The following is a 26,971-nucleotide window of genomic DNA, read 5'->3' as shown; positions in this document are numbered from 1 at the left end:
AACTTAGCAGGGCTGTGAGGAACATAAACCATTTACATTCAGCAGCCAAAGGGCTTCAGTCTCTAGTAAACGATCATATTTTCCAGGGTATAAAACATGTTTTCTTCCTCCTGAAAAAGGAGATCTATAATGAAGGTGCATACCAAAATACTGGAAATCACTGCACAGAAACACAATCAAATTGATGTTAACGGTCTGGGACACCCCTCCCCTCAACAACTCAACCCTTTTTTTTTTTTTCCTTTTTGAGGGTTCTTCTTATGCACCCAAAAATACAGTAAGGATCCAATATCTATAAAGTCACTTTGGGCAAGCAACTAAAGGCGAGTTTTCAGGTTAAAGGGCCTGCAGTGAGAGGTTTGTTTTAAAGAAAGTAAGAAACCTCCAGCTTACCTGGATATTGATAATGACAACACCAATAAACATATTGAAAAACACAAAGAAGCCCAGCAAGATGAAGACTATGGTGAACGCTCGGCTGGCAGTAAAACCGTGATCCTCCAAGCTGCTCTGCAAGTCCGTCCAGCCGTCGACCTGCAAATGTATTTAAGCAGATCAAACAGCGAGTTCCAAACCACAGTATTACTCAGAGACTGCAGTAAATCCCTTTCTCTTTTTTTTAACTGAACAGTTTCCTCAGTTGCCTGCAGTTCCCGGCTTAAATCCTCTGCTAAGGAGCCCATTGCTCAGGAGATTTTTCCCCTCTGAATTTTCAATGCCAGGAAAAAAAAAAACCCCCATCAAACTGAATTTTCTCAACTCTCTAAAATTAAATAAAACCAGAGAGCAGCTTGCATGGTCTTTAATGCTGGGAATAATCACAGTTTAATTAACTGGCTTTTTAACTGCCCCCTCTCAAAATCAGGGGCAATGGCTACGATGTTACCGGTGGGCAGAGAAGAGGAAGCCCTGCAGAAATTACCGTGACTAAACTGAAGAGCGTGAAAAGTGCAGATGCAAGGTTGCCCCAATTTCCTCTGTCTCCAGTGTCAGGGTCTCCATACAAACCGTGGCCCAAAATGGCAAAGATAAACATTAGCAGGAACAGCAGAATAAGGACATAGATCACAGTCTTCATAGTCTGGCCTAGAGCTGTCATCAAATTCTGCAAGACAGAAAAACAAGTGTGCGCAGTTTAGACTGGAGACAAGCAGCCCCAAGTAAAAGAAAATACTCACTGGAATTCAAGCCGCGGCAGGCAATGGGGTGGCTGGTTCAGCAGGTGGCTCTCTTCCCGCTGAGCACGTCTGAACCAGCTGCGAGTGCTGCACTCGGGGACGGCCCTGGCTCTGCCAACTGGAAGATGGTAAGCCCAGATCGTGCGGGGCCACTCAAGATAATGGCAAGTGCAGATCTTCCTCTCAGCTGACAAGACGGTCCTCTCTCCCCATCAGCAGTTGGGAAGCTTTGTCTAGTGATAAGAGTACAGGGCTACAACTCTAGGGTTATCCGTTCTGCTCCCCACTCGACACGGACTGCGTAACAGACTCTGCTTCATTTTCCCCACTACGCATGAAAACAAGGCATTCGAGATCTGTATTTATCCAAGTTTAAAAGTGGCCCTGGGATGCGAGGAACTAGAGGAGGGAAGAGCAACATTCACAATTATCTCAAGACTCTGGATGCTATTGCATCAATATGACATGACTCTTCTTCCTAAGCTGAAGCTGGTCTTCTAGCTGATGGCAGTACATCTCAAAATGCATTGACTGTCAGCCTTAACATTGCCATTGTTAATCAAGAGGACTTATCCTGTGAGACAGGATAGATCTGTGAACAGTTGGAAAGATGAGAAGTTAAGGAGCTGTGGCTTTGTAAAACCACCAAGTCCACTCCATCCGTTTAAAAGGAGCACCTTTAAAACAGGTCATTATTATTCACATCCATTTTAATTACCTTGGGAGCTCACAGCTGCAGGATATGGAGCAAGGGATTCTGCTCATAAAGGATAAAGTGCTTCAGAAGATGACCTTTTGTATTAAATTAGCTGGATACAAATTACACAAGCTATCAATCCTTGTGTTTCAATTGCAGGGTCTAATCATGAGCTGGAGTCAGGAAGAAATTTCTACCCCCATCACTGTTGGACGGTTGTCTAGACACATCCAATATTGTTTAATAAGAGACAGGATGTGGGATGAGGCATTATCTTTCTTTTCCACCAAGGTAACTCTGCATTGCATACTGAGAAAAAGCACCATAAAGCATGGGTTCACTAGGAAGGAACTCAAGCCAACCTCAGAGACCAAATGAATCCTTCCAGAGTCCGAAATACAGCATCAGTACATAAGACACCCTTAGGACTTGATGGGAGTACTGGTTTGGGAATAGAGCTTAAGTCGGACCATTGGTAATGGATCTCCGCCAAATTGCAAACATTTCTATTAACTCCAAATTATAGAAGACTGCATACAGCCTTTGCATCAATGTTATATTACTCCAGGGACTGGCTAAAGAATGGGCTGGCTGCCTTCTCCTGATTACAATAAGTGCGCTAATGCCAGAGGGTCTCTTATGCAGCACACCAGTTCAGGGACTATCCATGTATCATTTCCCCTTTGGATAAGGTCTCCAACTGTCAACAGCATCTCAACTTCAAGCTCCAGAAACCACCCAGTTGATCTTTTCCGATGGCGCTTCCTGGTTAAGAGGCTTGTGCAGAGCTTACATAAGACACTTTCCAATCTCTCCTGCTTGCCAAGAAGTTGATCTTGTTATGGTGGATTAAAGATTCCCCCGGCAATCACGTGAATACTCTAGTTCCCTGCTTTCTAAACTCTCGTCTACTCTAGGAAACACACCCACGTCAGGAACCTTGGCCAATTTCTCCAGGTGTTCCCATTAGCCACTAAGCCTCATCTCCACCTTATCTGGATTGAGTTGCAGGCAGCAAGCCTCCATCAAGGTCAGATGCTGGAGTTTCTACTACCTTCCTCATCCCACAATAGGGCAGTGTCCACACTCGCCATTTTACCCTAACATTTCCAACTGTGGCAGCTCCGCAGACCCTGCCCATGCAAACACTGGGCTTCTTCCCTTGCATGTCTGTGACTCATTGCTCTCTACTGGGTGAAGCATCCGCCCTCTTAAATGCATCTGATCGCATAACATCCAGGTGCGACACTACCTAGAAGCTGTGAGCCCTTCACTACAAGCATGAAAGCTTCATAGAGCTGATGATAACAAAAATAAATGACATTTCAGAGACAGGTACAGTGCTTTTAAAGCAACCACACCGTGACCTTCACCTTTGGACTATGCAATCTTATCAACCACCTTTTATTCTGCAGACCATGCCTAGGACTGGACATGGAGAACAAAAGCCATTTATACAAAAACCACGTGACATTTTTGCCAAGTTATGTAATGGTCCTCAGCAAATGTGGGTCATGCACATGCTCATAAAGGCAAACAACCACCCAGAGCTGAAGGCAACAGGAGAGCTATAAAGTGCTCAGAGTCACTGCAGCCCAGCAAGTGCCCTTTGTATAGTAGCATCAAATCATTTTGAGTTTCCACGGCACATCTTGACATTCCTGTACACTTTCAGAAAGCTAGAGCAGGTCCTATGTGCTTCTATTAAGAAGGAGCTTTGTGGCTTATGGTCTTCATAGGCTGTAAACTATGTCGAAATTAATCCCAAATACATTTTAAAAAAAAGCAGAAAAGTTGATTTTTAGAACAACCTGGCATTTTTAACGTTTATTTTCAAATTGAAATAAAGATGAATGGAGCCTACACTAAAGCTAGGATCCCAGCTAACAGAACTTCTCTGTATGGAATACAACAAGGAAATTATTTCCTCAAGGTGGAAATTTATTGCACCAAGGTGGAAGGCAAGAGTGTTTTAAAGAGTTTTTTAATTAATAAAGGGAAGTGTGCCAAGAATGTGTTGCATGCTTGAGCTTTCAGTGTTAAATACAGCTAACCTGTTAAGGGCTAATTGAGACTTCAATTAATAAATTATAATACATGTCCAGGTATAAACAAACCCCTGCACCTTTAGTGAAGCTCCGCTGGGCAGCTTGCAGCATGGTTTCCAAAGGTGAGTTTTATCAAAGAGTTGCTTTTGCTACGCACACGAGACCAGCAGAGCTGGCTCATAGCGACTGTCCACTGAAACTCATGTTCTGTCCCCACTATGGCTGGTACCAAGTGCTTCAGAGGAGGATGAAAGAAAAATCCCAAAAGATGACTGCAGGCTAATCACTTCATGTAAGACATTTCTGACTGCTTTGGAATAGGACTGGTCAATCTATGCTCAGAAACATGAGACTATATAGCCCTCATCTATCTCCAGCCTATCCGATATAACTCTGGATCCTAATATCCAAGACTAACCCTATCCGAAGTCACCTAAATCTTTTTGGCACAAAGTCCCATAAACATTTGACACGGTCAGATTTTCTCCTCCTGAAGCTGCAGAGGTGGCTAGTGGGATTGTCCAAGCTCCTTGGGGAAGATAATCTATCGGTTCAGTGTGGTTTTAAAAATCCTTTTATCATAGATAAGTGACAGCCCATATTGTTGTGCGCCCCTACTTTATTAGCATCATAGAGCATGGACGAAATAATGTGACCTGACTTCCCTAAACTGTTCATTAATGTATCTACCTCTATTGTATCCCCGCTTCCGGCTACACTGAATAATTAACATATAAAGTCTGGTGATAAGTGAACTTTACGATCGCAACTAGAGGAACGAAGCCTCAGAAGTGAACATTATAAGAGCCTTGTGCCTATAAACATCCCACTTCTGGTAAGCTACCCAACCAATTAATTACATGCAGAAACCCAGGCTGAGCATTCACTGCCCACATTAGTTCCCTGCTTAAAAAATAAACCTCCAGGGTTGTCAGAAGAAAACTAAATCAGAGACGGTGCGTGTGGGAGAAAAACACACACAGACTAAAATAGTACGTGTGACCTATTTTTTTTATAGCTAGATTTTTTTTTTTTTCCATCCACACCACTGTGGTAAAATGAATGAAGTCAAAGGAAATCTCCCCTGGACACAGGAGAAGCAGAAAGCAAACAATGCTCAGGCTGTGAGGCCTTTTAAAACTCAAAACTCAACCACATTTCTCAAGCCCTCACTATTTTCGACAACCCCTGAGATCACAACAGACGGCCTCTTGCCACATCTTGCACACTGCAAAGACCCCTGCTATCTCTGTGGCCTGGCACAAATCGTCACCCCTAAAGAGGTGACTTATATTTGCAAAAAATACAACGCAACCTGTGATCGCTCAAGGGACTAACAAAACCTGCTTGCTTTACATAGGCAGTTTCCTAATAAATTGAGGGGAGAATCGTGCTCAGTTCTCATGGAGCCATGCTGGGTGGCTTCTTTAGACAGGTGGCTACCGCATAAGGGTGGTCCGGCCAGGCGTCGCTACAGTTTCCCTGACCATCCCGATTCATCGCTCCACCCCGCTGCCTCGGCAGAGAATCAAAGGAGCATGTCTTCTCCGGTGGGCAGCATGCAAATGGCAGCCAGGCCCATGCTGTTTTCTTTGGAAACAGCCTCAGTCCAGGAGTTGGAAACTTCTGCCCAATAATTCGGCGGTACCACAAGCCAGGACATGCAATGGGCATGTCACAGAGGCCTTGCCCGTACACAAAGCGACAACCCAGACGTGGTCCTATGACTGTCATGGTGTGCATGGGCAGTGGTGTTCAGATGTGCCGGTTTCCAAGGGGCTGCCCCAGTGCTTGTTTGCCCTCCATGCCCCCAAACACCACCATAATATGCTACTGGGTGAGGAGCTGCACCTCCTGCAGCAAAACTCCCATCTGGTCCAGTCTGCTCAATCCCTGCCTGCAATAGCCTCCTAGCACAGAGCAGCCTGGCTCCTATGTCTGTGCTGGGCTGCACCTGCTGTAACAAAGACTCCTGCAGGGAGGTCATTCGGGTGCCCCCTGCGACAGCGGGGGGGGAGCACTAGGTTTGTTCCTGAGCTGCACCAGCAGCTGCCACCAGTGTGGCGAGAGCTGGGGCAGGCAACCTCCAGCGGTTGCGATGCACCCAGGGCACTGCAGGAGATCACTATGCCTCTGGGCGAAGCGGCCTCAGTTACAGCAGGATGAGTGGGTATAATAGAGCATGTAGCATAGATGGCTGCAGTCCAGCTCACCACACAGCAATCCAGGCATATACCCATTCCCCAAAGCCTGTATCAGTCAGGGAGGTGATGCAGCTACCCCTACCAAAAGGTCCTCTCAGCAGATGCTGAGGGCTTTGCCAACATGACTATGCCAGCAAAGAGAACTGGGGTATCATTACATATCACAGTGACCTCCAGTACTGCTCTGGGCCTTGCTCTTAGACATTCGCAGCACTGCACCCTACCAGGCCAGGCACCAGAGTTGTTCCTGCACTGGGAAAACATCCTGGTTTGGCAACAGGTACCAATCAGTGAGGGTGGCCACTCAACTGATGCTGAACACAGTTGAACAGTGTGAGTAGCCCAAGATGATACCCTGTGCTTATCCATGTTCAGAGATGGGTCAGAAGCAGGAATTAAAAGGGGTAAAGTTTAGAGCATGACAAAACAGAGAGCTCTTCCTATGCCGTCCCCTCATCGGATATGCTTGGTAAAATGATTAAAGTCACCCAAGTGGGACCAAAGGGTTGGAAAACAGAAGCTTACTGGAAAGAAGGAGAAGTACATTGCAGCAGCCTAGACATAAGAACCTGAGCGTTTTCACCATTACCCTCATTCCTCGGCTGTAGTCGATGAGCTTCAGAATCCGGAGCACCTGGAAACCTTTGAGCGTGCTCCAGGACCAGTAGTATTTGGTGTTATTTTTGTCGATGGTATACGGGAGGTAAGCAAAGAGGAGAATGACAGCATTGAGTATGTTGTAGCCGCTCCTCCAGAAATTCAAGGGGTCCACATAAAACAGGATCAAAAACTCTGTGGTATAGATGGCCAGAATGATCACATCTGCCAGCTGAAAAGGAAACAGTACACATTCAGAGCATGTCTTTGCTTGGCTTTTGGGAAGGCTGGTCCTGTATCTCTTGTGTAAGAACCACCTAAGGTGCGATGCTCTTCTCAGGAGTGTAAATAATATCTGGTCACTTCAGACCGGATCCCCATTAACCTTACAGACACCTAAGTAAATGTGAGGTGCATCTTCTGGGGCTGTGTTGCACTCAAGGCTGCTCGTGAAAAATAAGCCTTACCAATGCATGCCCATTCTGCGTGCCTCAAGCCCGGAAATATAGGGTGGGGTCAGCCACCCAACCCTGGGGCTTGCTGTAGGGTCAGCCACCCAACTTCTGCTCTCATCTCACAATGAATGTCCTGGATCCTCACCCCCTGCTCAATTTTGGGTGGTCTCCTCATTTGTGGCATAGAAAGCCTGGGTGGCTAAACGTTAGGCATTGCAACACCTACATAGAGGTACCTACAAAGTAAAGTTGGAATTGGCCCTTAGTCCTTCCTGCCACTGAGCAAATGCACCATGAGGAGTTGTCCTGTAACATTGGCAGGGCAGGGTGGCACTTACAGACAGCCTGGTTCGTAAGCAAAAGCCTCTCTGAATCAGTGAGTCCCTAAGGTGCCATCTTGCCCGCCTTCTGCCTGACTTCAGACTAATGCTGGTAAGTACCGCTGTGCTTTGTAGCATTGTGACATTCATTCAAATCTGAAAGCTTGTCATCATGGAAATGGGGGGGAGCATAGTCCCTTAATCCCATCCCAAAAGACTGTTACACATTGCCAGAGACCGCCCTAAATCATTCTTTACACTATGTGCCCCACTAGATAACGGTTCCCATGACTAACACTTCCACCTTTCCAGGACAATAAGGAAATGCACATTTGCCACAGTTACAATTACCACTGCAACTGGAGCGAGCAGCAAATGCTAAAGTCCAGTAAATATTTCTGTAGCCCTGGTTCTGTAGCCCATGAAGATCTCCCCATTCTCACAAGTGGGGACATGTAACCGCCCTTATATTCACCAGTTCCTTACCTCCAGAAATGTATGAGATTGAAACCTAATATTATAATCAGTCTCCATAGTTATGAACAGTGCATTGACCAAGACGGTGCTAATCATGATGACTCTCAGCATGGGATTCTGCAGCAATTTGGATAAATATGCACAAAATTCTGTATCTTGTCTCCTACCAAAAAAAGAGGCAATAAAAGACAATAGAAATGACAATGATTTCTAGGCCCATCAGGAGCTTAGCAAATGGTGGGGCAGTTCTGCCTTCAGAAGAGCAGGACCAGCACCTGGTGGATTCAGCCACCTTTCAAAGTCCCATCATTGACTGGAATGAGCAAATCCTGCATTCTGAATAGGCCATGGCAAAACTCTGCAGATTGGGTAAAAATGAGCCCAAATGGTGCATCTGATTCAAACACTCCTACACAGGGGAAGAGCTAAATGTTGCTGCTCAAGACCACATCTCAGACTTTTCATGACAATAGGGGTAACTTTTATGTAATGAAATCGTGCAACCACTGGTGTCTATATAGCCATTTCCATGTGTTTTATTAAGGACTTTCCATAAGCTAGTTTTAAAACATGCAATTAAAGTAAGAAACCTCTGTTTTTTCAAGGGGTTGGCTCTCACTGAAAGTGTCTGAAACTGGGGCTGCCTGAACTGAAATACTACATCATTTGGGACAAGGAAGAAATCAGAGAAGAGGCGGCAGAACAGAAGTAGAGGAAAAAGGCCTGGCCACACTTGTTTCACTGAACTAACAGAAAGGACTGATGGGAGGGGCAGAGAGTTTCAGATAGTTACTGAAGTAATACGTTTTCATGGGTTTCTGCATGAAGAAAGAGAGTTCTGTAAAGATTTCTTTTGTGGCAAGTTGTTATATGCTGTTTAAGGGTTTAATGGGCACAGTATGTTTTTGGGTACATAGTTGTTTTTGCAATATGAAAGTTTGGTAAATCAAGGATGCTCAATATGTGAAGCTTTGTAAGTGTGGGTAGGAGTGTGGGTAGGATAAGCATGTGTTTTAAAAACATTTGTAAAAGGTTCCCATTAACATTTCTGGCACCACGGGAGGGTGTTGGAGCTTGCTCCAACCTCTCCCAGTGCCGGCCTGGTATTGCAGTACAGTGCTTGCTCACTCCTGCGGGAAAAGCAGCCTGTTTTTTTTAAGGGCCACACAAAAAAAGAAAGAACAAAGTTCCCATCAGTATGTTTGCCCCATATGTGCCATGTACTTTATAGCCATGTTCAGTATTGGCTACATTTAATGAACTTTCTAGTTGGTTTCCATTACTAAGCACATACTGCTTTTAGCAGCAGTTCAAAGACAGACAATGTATTTAATGAGGTTTCCATGTATGCAAATTTAAAGTGAGGAGTTCCCCCTCCCCCATGTCGACTGGGGGGGAAAACCTCATCCTGTATTTTAGTAAATACAGTAGTACATTATTGCAGGTTTGGTTTTGTCTTTAAATTCCAATAAGTTCATTGAGTCCAATCCAAATCCCATTGAATTCTATGGAGGGAAACCCAACAACTCCAGTGATCCCTGGATCGGGTCCATTTTAAGTAGATTAAATAGTTCAAGGACGGATATACAACTCAAACCAGATACGAGTATTTGACTGATTCCAGTCAAACAGGAGAAGCCAAATAACTTTCAAAGAGGAATGTCCTCAGAGAAAGAAACCAATATTTTTATTTTACAGTTTTCCCCATTAGTACTTGCACTGTCCTAAGCGCTGAGTTGAGGAAATCATTGGAAAGGCAAATAAGGCAAAAAGCATCCAGTACTTCATTTAAATGCATATTCAAGGACAGTTTATCTTGTTAAAATTTTGCAGCAGTCATCATTGGAAGTGATCTAAACATACAGTATAAAAATCCTCACCCTTCAATTTAAAACAAACATTGACCACATTCATTGCTCCAGTGACATCAGCATTACCTACAAGATAAATGTGGCTGCCTTAATTAAAACTTAAATCATCCATTACTGATACTGGCACTTACTTAAATAGTGCAAACAGCGAGTGTTTCACTTTGACCTCAGATGTGGACTTAAAAGTTTCAACAGGCAACCTGAGGGCAAGTCCCCTCTTATGAAACGATTCTGTAATCTCCATGGTCAGACTTGTAGATTTTTGTTTTCTCAAGTTAAGCCGCCTAGGTGGTCGTCCAGTTTCCTCTTAAGCAACTTCGAGAACCTGAGATGGAGGAAGTGGAAAGAGAACGCTCGGTTGATTGGAATGGAAAGGATTGCTTTATTGTGACATCACCACTTCGGAGGACACAGCCAGGTGTGGATGCGGTACCCATAAGCAGCTGGGACAAAGCGCTTGACAAGGAAAAAGCCATTACAGCTAGGTAGCAATCATCATTTATTATTCACCAAATATACCGAACTGGATTAACATTGCCAAGTGGCCTAGGTACAAAATGTGGCTTTCGTTGAAAGGTATATACAAACCTAAACATTAATAGAAATGTTTTTCAGCCAGCAAAATGCTCTTGTTTGAATTTAAAGAGATTTACCCAAGGGCAAGTTAAGCCGGAGGCATCGCAGTTTTGTGCCTCGGGTCCGGTCTCTTAAGTTCATGTGATTTTTTAAGGAAGACTGAAATTTTGGTGTAATAAAGAAAAAAAGCACATAACCCCATGGGCATAGCAAAAAGTGAGCCCAGTAACCCTTCAGGCAACCTGAAATAATCACTCTCTGAGATACAAACTTGCCCAGGCATCTTAATAGGGTGTTAGCTCCAAAGACCTGCTGCATGGCAAGACCGAATCGATACCTCCCCCAGCACAGAACTGTTCAACATGAGGCAGGGATTAAAAAGGGCACTGACGGTCCATATACCCAAGCAGAGGTAAGTCGAGCTGAAGGATGTACCCTGGCATGCCTGTTGCTGCCTGTTACTCTCTAGGAGGGAAGGGCACGTCTGCAGCCATCCCTGAGAGGAGGCCCCCCTTCTTACCTAGGCAATCACTCTGCCCACAACCACATCGATGCTATTGGATAGAGCCATGTGTTGTGATGTGCACAGGCCCCTGAACCATTTTTCCCTATGGCTCTACCAATACCATGGAGAACCAGAAGGCAGAAGTGACCAGAAGCACATGGGCTGTTACCTAATCCAGTTTCACTGACCCAGTCGAGAGGAAAAAGGCAAACCCCCAGCAGAAAGAGGAAAGCAGACAGTAACCCTTAATCATGTCAAATAACATGAGCAACGCAGACCAGACACTTTGCTCTTCATTCTGCTGTCACGTATTATTTTCACCCTGACCACATGCCTTTCAAAGTCACAAGCGTTTGTAGGGGGCAGTGAAATTACATTCATTTTTACTGTTTATATTTTGTAGTGTGCCATGAAAGCAGAAGAAAGGCAATTTTACTGCTGGACACCTCCCAGGCCCTCTCTACAAGCCACAGAGCAACAAGTTTTGTCGAAACATTCGTTATTGAGAAATAAGGAAAACCTCTTTGTATATGCAAAAAGATATGTGTGTGTTGCCGGGGGGGGGGGGGGGGGGGGTGGTGTTAGTAGGACAGCAAAGCGCGTACCCACATCCAGTACAAGAGTGGTCCAACTCAAGCTGAACACCTTGCTGAATCGGACTGTGCAATGCTGAAGATGGCCAGGAACATTCTCCTATCTGCTCAGTTGGCTTCATTTTTCATCATCCTGTCTCTTAAAAAAGCAACCTTCATCTCTACACACGGAAACCGCGCTAGACGAGAGCGTACTTGCATTTATACGTATTCAAGCTTTAAAGGCAGCTTCTTTATTCCTGTTCCTGGAAAAGGCAAAAGGGCAGAACTAATAACTAGCAGTCTACTGAACTCGAGGCAGCTCCCAACAGATTTCACGTGCAAATCGCAGGGTGGGCAGCCATTTTTATGGGTGGAGTGCGACTGCCCCCACCCCACACACACCTCTGATTGGCCAACAGGCCCCAGTAGCCTTGCTCCTCATTGCTGATTGGCCGCAAGGACCATCTGTCACATGGCCCCATGCCTTACCACCAATTGATGACGAGGAGGAAGGGCCATAAGATGGACAGCCGTTACAGCCAAATAGCAGTGGAGGGGGCAGCAGCCCCCCTCGTCTCTACCCGCCCCACCACCCCCCTAGCGGGCTGCACAATTGAGGCACGAGGGCTGCCCAGAGGGCTACCCAGAGGGAGCCAGCATTTTATTTTCATTAAGTTTTGTTTTCTTTTTTTCTCAGGGAGCCCGCCCACCCAAAGCACGGCACCCACACTTTTTCACAGAACATGCCTGAAATCACGGTTTCTGCGAAAATCACAAAAACGTGATTTCAGTAGGTCCCTACTAATGACAATGTGTTTCTGCTGCTGTTACTGCAATACAGCACGTGCCCTGTTATCACCCAATCTCATGATCTTCACAGACACTACAGCTTTTCAGTAGATTTAGCCCTTATCAAATAACTGCGGGCAGGCATTATGGGGTTGCTGCCAAGTTTCATTTAGAAACTAACTTTATCACTGTTCAAATCCTATAAATTAAAGGGCCCAATTCTGCAGGGTATTTCCTCCTAGTAGCACTGATTAGAAGCAAGGAATACATGTCAGCGGTATAAATGCAACTCAGTTACATTTACAGATACAGTTACATTAGTCTTGTTTTGGTTTTTAACCTAGGGTTAAGTAATCAGCAATTAACTCAGTCAATATGTTGATACATACTAATTTGGACCCTCCATAAATATTTGTTCCAGGAGAAAGGTAGTTTTGGCTGCCTTTAAAATGCAGCTTAGAGTAAACCGCATATGTTTGTGTCCTAGAACAAACAACTGCGGCATGTTAAATCCAGCATGTACAAAGTGCTAACTAAATGGAGTCAGTTTGCAATCCTTTAGCTCAAGCTTAAAAATGACAGCACAGATGCATAAACTAAGCCAAGGCTGTGGAATTTTGAAAGAATCAAACTTTGAACCTAATTATGTTTGGTTTAATTAAAATTCGTGCTCTGGAAAGGCAAATTTCAACAGCAGAAAATGTTGGCAGGAGGAAATGAACAGGCAGATTACCCAACACAGATGCAAAGTTAGAGTACCTACACTTAAACAGGAGTCTTAATTAAAAGGAATTATGTTTAGTCACCAAAATATGGAGGCTTTCTGAATATGACTGAATATAGAGGCAATGAAAACTTAAGACATCCTTATTCTATAGATTTTTCAAGTATTATGGAGGCTATTAGAGATGGTTTTGTTTGTAAAATTCACTTTCCTAATTCAACCCTGCTTCATACAACAGATGGCTCCTCAGTTTAGCAGACAAACGTATAATAAGCCACAATTGCTCAACACTGAAGGGAAGACATAGGATGTATAGTTTTAGCAATGAGGCCTTTAAGTCCACTAGAACAACCTACAATGGGTTATAGCAGATTCTTAAGTTACTTGGGATCTTTAGCTGAAGCTTCTCCAGGACAGATACTTGATTCAATTAGAAATCATCACAGCATTCATTTTGCTATCAAGTCCAAGATGCCAAAACATCTGTATGGCATCTTTGAGCATCTCATGACCTTTCCTCTTCAACTGACCGACAGACAAAATGCAACAGCCATCAGTGCATACACCCCAACCCTTGATACAATGCCCAAACAGAAGAAGGTTATTCTAAATTCAACCAGCTCTCGTCATCTCTCCCCAAGGAAGGTAAGATCATTCTTTCTGGTGCTAGAGTGAGTAGAGACCCTGAGCTATGGAAAGAAAGACTTGGAAGGGATGGAGTGAGGAAAGGTGGAATTCTTCTCTGAAGCAAGACATTTAGCATTGCATTAAAGCTGAAAACCAGAGGGTAATTTAAAAATGAAAGAACAAGGGGTGAGAGGACACCACTGAAGAAACTATGCATGCTGTGGCTGTCTGCAAAATGTTGAATCTCTTTGTGCAAGAGAGATTCACATTTTTGCAGACAGCCACGGCATGCATAGTTTCTCCAGCACAACCACAGCTATCTATGGGCCACCACACAAGAAGCCACGCTCTGAGGTCCAAGAATGCAACAGCATTCTTTAAAAGCAGCTCCACCATCAACACACTGTGAAAGCAGCACTTTCAAGAGCTCCTGACCCAAAATTTTAATCTATTCAAAGACAATACCATCAATGTTGTTCCACAACACTCCTTTATGGACTACCTTGCAGACCTGCAAACTTACCAAGATGCCTGAAAGCCTTGAAAGCCATTAAGCAGATGAAGAACAACAAACACATGGAATACCAGCTGAAATTTATAAGCAAGTTAAAAAAAAAAAAAGCTCTCTTACCGACTACACATCATTATTATGAAAATTTGGAAACATGAGCAGATTCCCAGTGATCTGAAAGATGCCAGAATAATTACTGTATTCAAGTAAGGAGGAAGATCAAATTGCAGCAGTAATTATGATATTGCATCCTGCCCATAGCTGGGAGGAGCCTCACCTGAATTCTCCTCAATAAACCCACTTTCCTTGCTGTGAAGATACTACCAAATACCAATATGGTTTCAGTCCATTCAAAGGTACAATACATACAATATTTGCTAATAGACAGCTACAAAATGAGTGTTGCAAGTGACACTAAGATCTTTACATGGCTTTCATTGACGATGGCCTTTGATTCAATCAACAGAAAGGCCCTATGGAAGATCCTGATGAAATTTGGATGCCTGCCAAAATTTGTCCCATCATCAGTCTTCTTCACAGGGACAAGACAACCATCCTAAGCAGTGGCTTAGAAACAGGCCCTTTTGCCATTGAAATTGAAGTCAAACAAGAATGTGCAACTGCACCAATACTCTTTTCCATCTATATCACAGCTATTCCACATTTCATTGCTGATAGATTTCTATCTGGAGTCACATCCAGTATTGCATGGACAGGAATCTCTAACATCAACCAGTTATGTTTCAAATCCAAGATAACCAACACCTCCGTTACTTATTTTCAATACACTAATGACTGTGTCATATGTTCCCACTCAACTGAAGAGTTCCAGGTATTTCTTGATTTATATAAAATGCTTGGACTTTCTGCCAACTTCACAACAAAAGATACTTTACTAACTCACTCCAAACCAACTAGTTGCCCCTCCTCATATTACAATTAGAGGGCAATCCTTGGAGGATGTTGAGCATTTCCCCTACATGAGTAGCCACCTTTCCCCAAAAAGTAAAGAGACTACACTCAAAGAAATCATAGAGAAGGCTGGAAAGGACTTCTATAGGTCATCTAGTTCAGCTTCCTGCCTGAGACAGGATCATCCCTAACCAAACCATCCTATACAAATCCATAATCTCTAACCTCTTAGTAAAAGTACCATCAGCCCCGACACACCACAAGACATAACACTGGATAAAATCTATGAGTGCTGCCTTTGGACTTCTCTAAAATTGTGGCTTTGATGATCATAACATCAGGACCCAAATCAAGCTTATCATCCCTAGCTTATGTGGGCATGAAATGTGGAAGACAGATGTGAAAGCTTTGGAACATTACCATCAGCAATATCTTTGGAAAATCCTCCATTGGACGGACAGAAGAACGAATGCCAGTGTTCTGGCTCAAGCAAACACCAACAGCATTGAAGCCATGTTGATAGGGTACCAGCTCCATTGGACAGGACATGTCATAAGGTTGCCAGCTCCCAAGACTATACTCCTACTTCACCAATGGTCACCTCTCTAGAGGTGGGCAAAAGAAGAGATTCAAGAACACCCTGAAGGCCAATCTGAAACAATGTGATATTAATATCAATACCTGAAAGACTCAAGCACTGAATCATCCCCAATGGCATGATGTACAACAAAGCATCAATCACTTCATGCACACTCACCTCATTATGGAAGCAGATAGAGGAGAGACACAAAGGGAAAGAGCTTTAACTCAACATGACTGAGATCCACTCCTTCCTTCTGCAGCTATTTTCCACATCTGCACAGTCAAATATGCAGCATAAGAATCTTGGATCAGCCTCCTCAGTCATCTCCAGACTCAATGATGACATCCCCATACACTGGAGAACTGTCATCCTTGTATCAAGGGACTGCCAATGAGGATGATGAGCTTGACCCTGAAATCACCTGGTGAGATTCCTTGGCCTGGGCTGTGCAGGACATAAGACTACATGCTCACAGTGGTCCCTTTCTTGCCTCAGAAAACCATAGATCTATATTCTGAAGATATTTTGAATAGTGTCAGCTACAATAGCTTCATCTCTGCCACTTGGAATCAGTTAAGATGCTTTAGGCATCACTGGGCACATCTACACATGCAGTTAATGTGACTGAATATACTCTGGCTCAATTTGAGCCAGAGTAAACTGATCGCAATGTCACCATCTACACATGCATTTAAGCATGGTAATTTACTGTGCTGCCAGATACCACTTGTATCTGGCAGGACTATCCGGCCTGCTGGACAGCACAGAACTGACACACTTAGAAACCACTGTCAAGAAGAAAAGGTTGCAATGGACCAGCCATATCAGGAGACTGGGAAGAGACCGTATCCCTTGTATAGTGAGATTTGAGATAGCTCTAGAAAGCGGGGTCACCCTCTGTGGTGGTACCATGTGTACAAAAATGATATGAGGTTATTCAGCATCAACATAGAAAGTCAAGAGGTGCGCACAGAATCCCATCCGATCTGGAAGGAACGCATGGCACTGGGTACAGCTCAACATAAAGCAGCTCTGATCCAGAGGATGGAAGCAAAGCGAGAAAGAAAACAATGTGTTGTAAAGTTGGACAAGTTATGGATCTGAGACTTATAGGAAGCAGTGTCGCTCTCAAGTTGGGCTTGTTAGCCACAAGAGGATGCATCCGGCATCCGACTAGACCTCTTACAGCATGCACCATGACCCAGAGAATGCATGGTTGCTTACTAGAATTAGGAGGGGCTTTTTCCCCTAATGTAAGTAAAATCACTTAGGGCTAGAAAAGTTTGGTGCTGGAGATGGATATGGAAATTCTAGCATAGTTCTTCCATCCGGTGCTGCTCCCACCCAGATTCACTCAAGAAAAACACCAACTTTTCAAAGTTGATACCTACATTCTGCCTACGCTGCAGCCAAGTAACAGTGAAGATTATGAAGGAAAAAGATGGCGAGAACTCTGCCAAGATTGTGTTGGACAACACCTCGCCACCCACGTATGAAAAGCTTGGACTTTAACACATACATGTCATGCTTCCATGGTAAAGGACTTGCCCAAATCTGGTCACATCCCTTCAAATTCACTTCTTTCCTCCGTTTTGTCCCTCTCATTCTACTTGGTCTTTTGTTACAAAGCTGTTTTTTTTTGCACAGATTCTGTAATGAGAATTTGTTTCTGTCGCTTCCCTTTTATGGTTTACCTGAATGCAATATTATGCAGTGTGGGAGGAAACATTCACACGTGCAGAGCAAGTGGGAAATACTGACTGCTATTAGCCCTGTTGGCTACCATGAGGGTAACACTGTAGTGGCAGAAGCCAGCACTCCCGCAGACAGTCCAGTGACTTTAATTCTCCTTTAATTACTTTTCCAGATTCAGTGCAATTTTTGCACTGTTTCCTGAACAGTTCGCCAAGGGCTTTCATCTTTTGCAATAGTCAAAAACTTATTTCTGACTGTCCTGTCCAAACCAGAGATTTCACTGGTAATTGAGATCAGGTTTAAATTAATCCATATGCCAGGGAGTTATCTTCAAGCAATACAGCTGCTTAGTGACAGGTTATCCAAACACTACACCATAATGAACCTGGAATCAATAACAAACACTCTAATAAAGTATTTATCCTGGTAGCTGCTGGTCATGAGCTGAACTGTGTAATACGTAGGAAGAGAAAGGAGTGCCATTCTAAATTGGGCTGTGATCCTAAAAGCTAAGCAGAGAAAGTACTGATCAGTGCTGGTTTGTCAAACCATAAACATAAAATTAGGACACTGCACAGAGGGTATCTTTTATTTGCTTGCCTCTTTCGACTCATCAGCACCACGCAACTAGGTGTGATTATGGCTGTAGAGATGTCTTTTCGATGAGACTTAAAACTGTGGCCTTGGCCGCTTCAATCATCAAGGATCCGATACTATTTTTCACAAGAGAAGAAGCATCAGACCATGTCTGCTGGCCTGTAACCAACACATGTAATGAAATTCTGTCCATATGAATTTCCCATGTAGATTTAATGGAACTCGGTACTGCTCATATGCTTAGGTAGTGCTGCTGTACTCTGTACTCAGTTGCAATTCTCCAACCAAGAATTTAGGAATGAGCAAAGTGACTGCTTCTCCCTCTTTCAGTACCAACACACATTCTCTCAGTATGCAAATAGCACGTACATGTGCATGCACACACACACACACACACACACACACACACACACACACACACACACACACACAGAGGAAGGTTTTAAGAGAGACAGACAGAACCTGCACACATGGTGGACTACAGCTAGATGGCTCCGATTTAGCTAAATGTCTTGGAGTTATAAAGATAACCAAGGAGAAATCAAAGCCTTTTCAGCAGTTAGGACACGGCCAAGATTCCATTGCCACTTGCTTTGCAGAACGCAGCTAGTTCATTATAAAAACTAACAGTATTGGTGAAGGGAGTGTGAGGGGTTCGACAGGTTTGGGATGCAATTCAAAAATGCTAAGAATTCTGTCAAAGCCTAAAAATGGTCCTTCTCTAATGAAAAAGTAAACCAAACCCCAGGAGAATGTCATTGCTTTTTGTGCTGAACAATGCAGGTATCCAGCAAAAGCAGGAAAGGGAAGCAGCCAATAGCAACTTAATTAAAAAAAAAAAAAAATATATATATATATATATATATATAGCAGGCTGGAGGAAAGAGTATTGCCTCTGAGTCAGAGGTGAAATCTTGGCCCCATTGAAGTCAATGATAAAATTCCTCATAACTTCAGTGCAGCCAGGATTTCACCCTAAGATTCTGCCTCTGAAGTCAAAAGTTTTTACATAAAAAAGGGAAATGATTTCCACTGCTAGTTCAACGATAGCTTAATAAAGTATTTGTTACAGCTCTCCTTGCTGAGGGCATCTCACAGCACTTTGATATATGCAGAAAGTTAACAGGCAGCGAAGAAAAACCTCTGTCAAAAAGTTGCACTGAATTAAAAACATTTCCAATGTAATACTCACCTTTCATGACAATTTATTTTCCCTGGTTTCTATTACTATGCAACAGACCTCAAAAATAACAACATAGTACAGCATGATACAACTAACCAATATCCCAAGGGATAACATTGTGGCGAATTTTTTCCTAACATGATGTAGAAATTAATGTTTTAAACACAAGACCCTAAATACAATTTAGGCCAAAGCCAAAGAATTTTGTCACATACATGTATATACACAACTATGCAGAAACAAATTAGAGAGGTATTTTGATTGTCTTGTTTTTATTCAAAGCATTTGCATAATAGATCATTTTCTAAACAGCCCCCTCCCCCCATCTCTTTTCAGAGCCCATTAGAGAGACTCAAACTTTTAGGCTTGACTGTTCATTTATCCATGGTTGACACAATACACCAATTAGGGTTTGGGGGCTTTGGGGGAAAAGGGGGCTTGATTAATTCTTTTTGCAATGATCATTTAAAAATCATGTCCAAAAAATCCTTTGCTTCCTACAGGCCAAGTCAGACCGTTTGTAGAGAGATTGGTATTTGAGCACATAAAACTTGAATTGACTTGCTTCTAAGTTTTAACCCTATATCCCAGGGATGGTCACTAAAAATAACTCTTAGCCTTAACATCCTACAAATTAAAAATTAATTACTGCTGTCTATCAGTGTATGACACAATTAGTTAAGGATGCATTATTCATTTCTTAAAAGTTTAATGATTGGAATATTTCTGTATTAGCTACTGGCAGTGCCTCCAAAATTATCAGAAAGACCAAAAATCCAACAAGTACACCAAATATTGCTTTAGCAATCATTCAGCATAGATCTAGTTTCCTAGTTATAAACTGTGCCTCTGGTGTCATCATAATAAATGCCTAGATGCAGGGGTGGAAGATGCCAATCTTTCTTTAGGTATTATCTCACAGGTTTGATGCTACAGACTAGGTATACATACTAACAGGACTACAAAGAAGGGGCCTGTCCCTGCAGTATTTGCTTGGGCAGAAATCCCACCGCTGTCCATGGGAATCCAAACTGAGCCAGTATCACAGAAAAAGACCAAGTCTTTACAATCTGGGGTCATTGTAAGGAATGGTTTTCTACCCACTTGGCAAGTCATGGAGGCCTTGGAATTAGATGAAAAAACAAATTACTGTGACTGTAAGAAAATGGGTAACCAGAACTTGCACACTAATACGGCTTCATAAAAGAATCTAATGTGGCCTCTGCTGCTGACAGGACTGACTGGTGTTACAGAAGCCGCTCACTACTCCTGCAGGCTCTAATGAAACATGAAAATGTCATAACAAGGTAAGGGCACAATCCTGTAAAATGCTGAGCACCTGACCCTCCAGTGCAGCAACGCACTGAAACCCATACTTACCATAAGTACAGGGATGCTCCCAGAGCATATATGTTAAGTGACTTATGTGCTTACAGTTTGCTGGATCAGGGCCAAGGTGACCGAGCCATTCACAGGATCAAGCCCCGTGTGTACAGCTAAGAAGGGGGTCGGTTCTCAAAAGCATCTCACTGCTGTGGTTCTCTGCATGCAAAAGTATAGGGACAGGGGAGGAAATAAGTCACCCAAATGCCCTGCTTGGCTGGGCACCAGGAACAGGATCCATTCACTTGGCAGCAACCCCAGGCTCACTCTGGTAGAGCTGCTGCATTACTAGGTGAGATTACTGTGGACTTGGGGAATACTCATAATTCTGGCCAGGCTCCAAGTTTCCTTCTGGCTTTCATGTCTTGTAGGATAATGGTGACTCGCATTCTTGGGTTTGGTGTTTAATGTTAAAACACTCTTTTAATTTCTAAGAAGGGGCTGTTCAAAATAAAGCTGGCTGTTTATCAGCTACATGGGACGTGTAACCAACACGGGGATTTGGATCTCAAGAGGCACAAGGGACGGACTCAGTGGAGAATGTAGATCACCGCACTGACCAAGCAATATTGTTTAGCTATCAAGTGTTTTCAAAGCAATAGCATTTTTACAAGGTTTTCCATATTCAGTTACTACACAGAAGCAGCCGCCTTGTCAATGAACTGTGCCAGCTTCACATCTCTTTTGGTCAGTCCCCCACAGTCATGGGAAATGAGAGTTATCTGAACCTGTAAAAAAGAGGAAAGGAAAGGGATTACTATTCACATTCCAATCTCCTCTCTGCAGACTGATCAGAATTCAGTGGGAAATGCTGTCTATGCCTCAAGGGGTGGGGGTGCCTCTGTAATGAATTAGGCTAGAAAAAATCCTCCGAGTAGACTGCGAATCTCTCAGGTTGTCCAGGGACTGAGACATCCTAGGTGAGCAGACTTAGCCAAATCTGGAGAGTAACCAAAGAGAGCCCCTTCACAGAGTAGAGAAGTAATTTAGGCTTTGCATTCTTGGGTTTCATCCAAGGAGAAGTGTCTGATTAAATTACTCACTCTTCACATTTAAATTCCACGTATTGGTTTCACAAAGAATTTGGGCCAACAACCAAGTTGCAAAACAGTCAATTCAGTGACTTGAGTGTTATGTTAAAAAGCATGCTCCTAAAGGTGAAGCAACTGGTGAGCTCTTGGCAGTCTTGGAAGCCTGGGAAGTCTTCACAAGTAGGATGTGAGCACTTTGTGCAATCAGCTCTTAACACAGGACTGTCCAACCACTAAGTGGCCAGGGGCCACATACCATGCAGCAGGGGCCGCACCTGCACAAGCCCTATGGGTTGCCACGCAGGCAGCTTCCCTCCTCTCCCCCCAGCTCCCTGGCCACAGGCTCCCCTAGCACTGCAGGTTGTGCCAGGCAGCCGCCAGAGGTCAGGGCAGAAAGCGAAAGCTGGAGAAAGGAGAGGAAGCCTGGAGACTGCTGGCTGTCACAGCAGCAAGAGAACTGTGGGGAGTGGTGGCCAGATGGGAGCCTGGGGGGTGGGGGGATGCACAGATTAACCCATAATGGGCTGGAAGTCATTAGAAATTTACTTAATTCTACCTTTTTTTTTTTTTGAGATCAGACCACACCAATGCTGGTCAGTCTCACCTTAAAGCACAACTACAGTACTCTGTCCTAGCTGGAAACAAGCAATGCTGTCTATGTATAGTTATAGAAGTCCTCCCTCTTTCTATTTAAGTGTGCTTACAACATATTTATCAATGAGGGAAATTAAAAAAGGGCTTAATTAACCACAGTTACTGGAAAATAAAGGAAAGGCGATCATTTCCTCTAATGCAGTGTTTTTTGAGGGTCTCTGTGTTCCCTCACATTTGGTCTCATGACGCCCCTGTCAATTAGGTATACATTAAAAACCATTTTTGTCAGTTGCCATGGTGAATGACAGGGACCACAGTATTCAAAACGTAAGTGTCAAGGCAAGTTGCCAGGCTTGTACTTAGACACCTAAATGGCCTGATTTTCCGAAGCCCCATGCACCCAGCAAGAGAGTGTTCAGTAGTCTTGAAAGTCAGAGCATTTATTTAAATGGCCAAAACATGGATTTGCAGCCTAACTTTAAGATCCTGCTTCTAAACATCTTGATCAGAGAGATTCAGAGACTTCTCCAAGCCACATGGCCAGGAATAAAGGATCTGAGAGAGGAACCCTGGTGTCCCAGCCCTCATTGCCCACTTCTAACTGACAGAGAATCTCTTCATGCTATAGAACCCACAACTTTAAAGGTAGGAAGCACATGGAGTTTGGACACACTGCCCACAGGTTTAATGTTAATTCCATTATCATAATGGAAACAGCAGTTATCACTGGCTGGCTGTGCTTATAGAATACAATCAAGCTGCTGATTTATTTTGCCCCTCCCTGGGGCTGTGTCTTTGCTGCAAGCATTTTTTTACAGTCTCCAGGACCTATTCTCCTCTGCTGTACAGAAGCTGCACAGCATAAATGGCAAGACAGAAAGGGCTGTTCTGTAGGATGAACTAGTCTAGTAAATTTACAAAGGTAACTGAAATGATTCGCTGTACTACCTTGCTGTACACATTAAACCATTCAGGATGATGATTCATCTTTTCTGCCTGCAGAGCAACTCGTGTCATAAATCCAAAAGCCTAGGATAAAAAGAACAAAAAGAGAGTGATTCTTCATCTGTCAGTGTTCAGATTGGGCTGAGGTTACTGTCATGAGTCTGAATAAATGTGTTCCAACACCCCAAGGATTTTAATGACCAGGGTGGGCACAAACTACTCCCCCAGTGCTTTATCTCCATCCCTTTGAGCTGAAGAAATGGGTCATCTTTTGGTGCTTCCCTGCCAAAGCAATTCCTTTCTCTGGACTGCCCTCTTCAGCTCTTCCTTGCTATGGCAGAGACATGTCTCCTGGTTTCCTTTTGCAGTCCATGCTCCAGGAACGCACACCCATAGCACCACAGCTTCCTCCTGCCAAGGGTCACAGTCCTATCAACACTGTGACACTTATTCCAAGGTTGGTTCCCTCTAACCAGCATTACCTAAGCAAATCTTAAGAACAAACAAAATATTCTCTTGAATAAGAATCACATTCAGATGCACAGGCTGTAAAATTAATCTAGCAAAAATCATATTACCCTTCCTCCTTCCATCCCACCCTGCCCAACTGCTCAACTCCCCAGGGGGTACTGGTATCTCTGCAACCCAGGGCATTTCTTGAACAGTGGCAGTCCATGCACTTTTAATCTACTGCTCCTGCATGGGAACCCCTGTAATCAGGACTAGCAAGAGAGAAGAAGGGACCAGTAGACTATATCTTAGAAAGGGAATGAAACCCTTGAAGAGGGAGCCAGGAGCCCCATGGAACAAGAAGCACTCACAACGTTTTAGATTAAGGGCAGAGATTAGTGGGCAAAAAAAGTTCAAAAGGAAGGTAACTACCAGGTTTAAACCAAGCTGGCAACTTGAGAGATACAACATAAAACCTCCCAGTCACAGATTTCACAACAGTCTGTTGTGAAATCTTTTGTAATGGCTTTTGTAATGAATTACATGTTTGCGTGAAAAAGTATCCCCCCTTCCCCCTTGCAGGTTTCTGCCAAAAGATACAGCATTATGCCACAGCACAAGCCAATATATCACAGCACCAAGCTTGTACAGCCTTGCATAGTGAGAACTGGGAAAGGCGGCCTGGCCTGAACAGGACCTGGATTCCCAGGCAGTGTGTGTTCAGATGTCACTATCACGGGGGAGTTGGCACAAGCTGGAGGGCCAAAGCAGAAGGCATTAGCTTGTTTGTTGTTCTGGAATTACAATAACCAGGGAAAAGATAGCTGCCAATGTCTAGAGCTCACAACACCAAAACAGCAAAGTGTGGGAAGAGGCCGCTAGCAATCCCTTTTTCAAACCTGACTGCCTTCCTGAAGGGGTTGTGATGGCTTTCCTGCTGCTGCGAGAGCTCTGTGCCTCGGTGGATACCGGCAAATTATCCCACCTAAAATGACTTATCCTTGGACACAGCTGATGAGCAATTATTTCACCGTTAGCATGCGAAAGACATCTCAAGCATTCACCAGACAGTCCTAACCCCTACCAGGTCTCCGACCTCCCTGCCACCAGCCATTTCAAATGATGCAAAGTATTCATTGTGCTTTACTATCAATTGAGCGAGGGTGTTTCCCAGGAACATAGACCACTTCCAGTATCATGTCCAAGTGAACCTATTTTTGGGAGAGGGCTGGGGTGAAGAGATGGTGGTGTTGCTTCTACTCTTCATAAGTGTTGGATTTAAATGAGAAAATAATACATCTCCCATTTCCCCACTCTAACGCTCTGCACTGCACACTCCTTCAGGACATAGGTTAAAGGAAAAACTGTAAGAGGTCTTTGGCAAAAATGTGCAGCAAATAGTCACATTATATAAAGAAACCTAGGGTGTCCATGTACATTGAGAGCGCAATCATACAATGGGCCAATACAGACCTGCACAAAGCCCTGGGGAAGTCAACGGGGTTGGTAAACATAAGGGTCCATGCAGGAAGGATCAGGACTGAAATAAACACTGTAGAACAAGACTCCTCTTCCCATATATAATCTGGTTTGTATTAAAATACTTGCCTAAAGTTAGTATCTCAACATGAAACCTACCTGCTTAGGTAGTTTTTAGTGCTAATTTATAAAAGAGGCTGTATATGATCCACCTTCCATCAAGCAACAGCCATTTCAAACAAACATGTGGTCAATAAATAACATATAATGGTTGATAATAGTTTCAGCCTTTTTTCCTCTCACAAATTACAAACCTTTTAAGCAAAAGGATCAGTGCCTGGATGAAGTATGACTTTGTAAGTCACTTTGCCAGTCAGATGAATGCAAACATTATAATCAGAGCAAATTATTCTAACGAGGTTTGTCATTTGGAAATCACCAAACTGTCAGCAATTAAAAAGCTTTTTTCTTTGACCCAAGAGCATTTCCAAAAATCGGGAACTCTAACTTCCCTTGAAGCTCTAGATAATTTCACTTGGAGTGAAGAATTATGTTTAAAAAATTTCAAACACTGCAGTAAAATGCTTCAAAACATAAAGCAGTAAGCTGCACACCAGATATTAAGGGTACCTTGGAATATACACATTTATTAATAGTTCTAAGGTATATGTTTTATTTAAAGTTGTTTTGGAGTGCCCATCACCGTAACATCAATCTTACTTACATGAACATGCCAAGTTAAAGAATTGCCGAAAAAGGGTAACTTAAAAACCTAGTGTTTCAGTCCAGAAAGGATCAACATACAGGGCAGGGGAAACTGGAGGGAAAAATCCAACCAATCCTAAATATGCACTACCAGTATGGATAGTCGGTACATGCATACAGTTTATATTCTGGTCCGAATGTTTATTTTGTTGCAGGTCCAGCCCCATTCACTCCAGACTCAAGTAGGAAAAAACAAAAAACCCAATAACCAAACTTCAGAACCGTTAAATCAAACCATTCGTTAGGCTCACTCTCTCTCACTTACTGATGACAAATCCCCATCAATTAAGTAGCTTGCCAGACCTACCCTCCCACCACACAGTTAGCATCAAGCCTGCCTGACGCCTAAAAGAGGGTGTTACCTTTTGGTTGAGTGTTAGCCTGAAAATAGTTAGATTTGGGATTTCTTGAAGTATAATGAGGAATGGTTCCAAAGCAAAGTGTCCTCCGTGGAAAATGTCCCGTTGCCCATTCTTATGAGCTCAAGCCTGGAAATGGGAATAAGAGCTTTCTGGCTGACCATACAGAGGTCTAACAGCTAAAAGGATCCCAGATGCACTGCTTTGTGAATATATACACTTACGCATATTTACGTGAGGACATGTAAACCCTGCTTTGCGCCAAGCAATTTTTCTTTGCCAAAAGTTGCATTTTAATTGTAGCCTACTTTACTTACAAACAAAAAGAACACATTGCCCACTAAGAAATTGAACAGTATCTCTGCTGAATAATTTCAACAGCACAATCTCCATTAAGACCCTAAATACTTCCAATGTTAATTAAAAGAATTAAAACTGTATTGTTTATGAATCACCTTTATATTTGTAGAACCATAACCTTACTCTTAGAAAACACAAGTGGCTCTAGAAGGAAAAGATATTTAGGTTTGATTAGATATGAAAACACTATTACATAATCAGTTTGGACATTTCTTCACGTCTTGAAACATGATCAGTAATTTAATCTAATTGGTGATCAAGGAAACTATCTTGTGATCAATTAAAGTAATTACCACATTCCGGCAACACAACCAACCTTAATTGGAGTTGGAGTCTGCACTTCTTCAACCTTAATTAAAAATAATGAAAATTATTAAACGGTCTGCAGTGCAAGATCATTGTCAAGCATATGTCACATGATAGCACTGTCACTGGGTATTGGTGGATATAGTTTATCTGACAGCCAAACATTCCCCAGTGC

The 26,971-nt window shown here is 43.3% G+C and overlaps 2 protein-coding genes across 8 annotated transcripts in view; both read right to left on the bottom strand.

Annotated features, from left to right (window-relative positions):
• Window positions 1–19,275, bottom strand: part of CATSPER3 (cation channel sperm associated 3) — a 43,464-nt gene extending 24,189 nt beyond the window's left edge. For 4 of the 5 annotated variants that reach the window (XR_009454808.1, XM_019478473.2, XM_006262181.4 and 1 more), the window contains exons 1-6: window positions 11,534–19,275; window positions 9,979–10,172; window positions 7,986–8,139; window positions 6,717–6,956; window positions 923–1,105; window positions 394–534 (exon numbers count right to left, since the gene is read on the bottom strand). Coding sequence is in view for 4 of the 5 variants with exons in the window: in XM_019478473.2 (XP_019334018.1) it covers window positions 394–534; window positions 923–1,105; window positions 6,717–6,956; window positions 7,986–8,139; window positions 9,979–10,091 (831 nt within the window). In the remaining variant the exon portion in view is untranslated. The remainder of the gene's footprint in view (window positions 1–393; window positions 535–922; window positions 1,106–6,716; window positions 6,957–7,985; window positions 8,140–9,978; window positions 10,173–11,533) is intronic. The other variant, XM_059712870.1, reaches the window with a different exon arrangement.
• Window positions 19,276–19,377: 102 nt separating this feature from the next.
• PCBD2 (pterin-4 alpha-carbinolamine dehydratase 2) overlaps window positions 19,378–26,971 on the bottom strand; it is a 30,225-nt gene continuing 22,631 nt past the window's right edge. For all 3 annotated transcript variants that reach the window (XM_014597546.3, XM_059712871.1, XM_019478480.2), the window contains 2 exons: window positions 23,081–23,161; window positions 19,378–21,235 (listed from right to left, as the gene is read on the bottom strand). In XM_014597546.3, coding sequence (XP_014453032.2) covers window positions 21,140–21,235; window positions 23,081–23,161 — 177 coding nt within the window. In that variant the 3' untranslated portion in view covers window positions 19,378–21,139. The remainder of the gene's footprint in view (window positions 21,236–23,080; window positions 23,162–26,971) is intronic.

This window comes from Alligator mississippiensis, chromosome 9 (assembly GCF_030867095.1).
Source record: "Alligator mississippiensis isolate rAllMis1 chromosome 9, rAllMis1, whole genome shotgun sequence".
In the NCBI taxonomy this organism is placed as follows: domain Eukaryota; kingdom Metazoa; phylum Chordata; order Crocodylia; family Alligatoridae; genus Alligator; species Alligator mississippiensis.
Note: the sequence above shows the minus strand (reverse complement) of the source record. Positions and strands in the feature narration are given on the sequence as shown.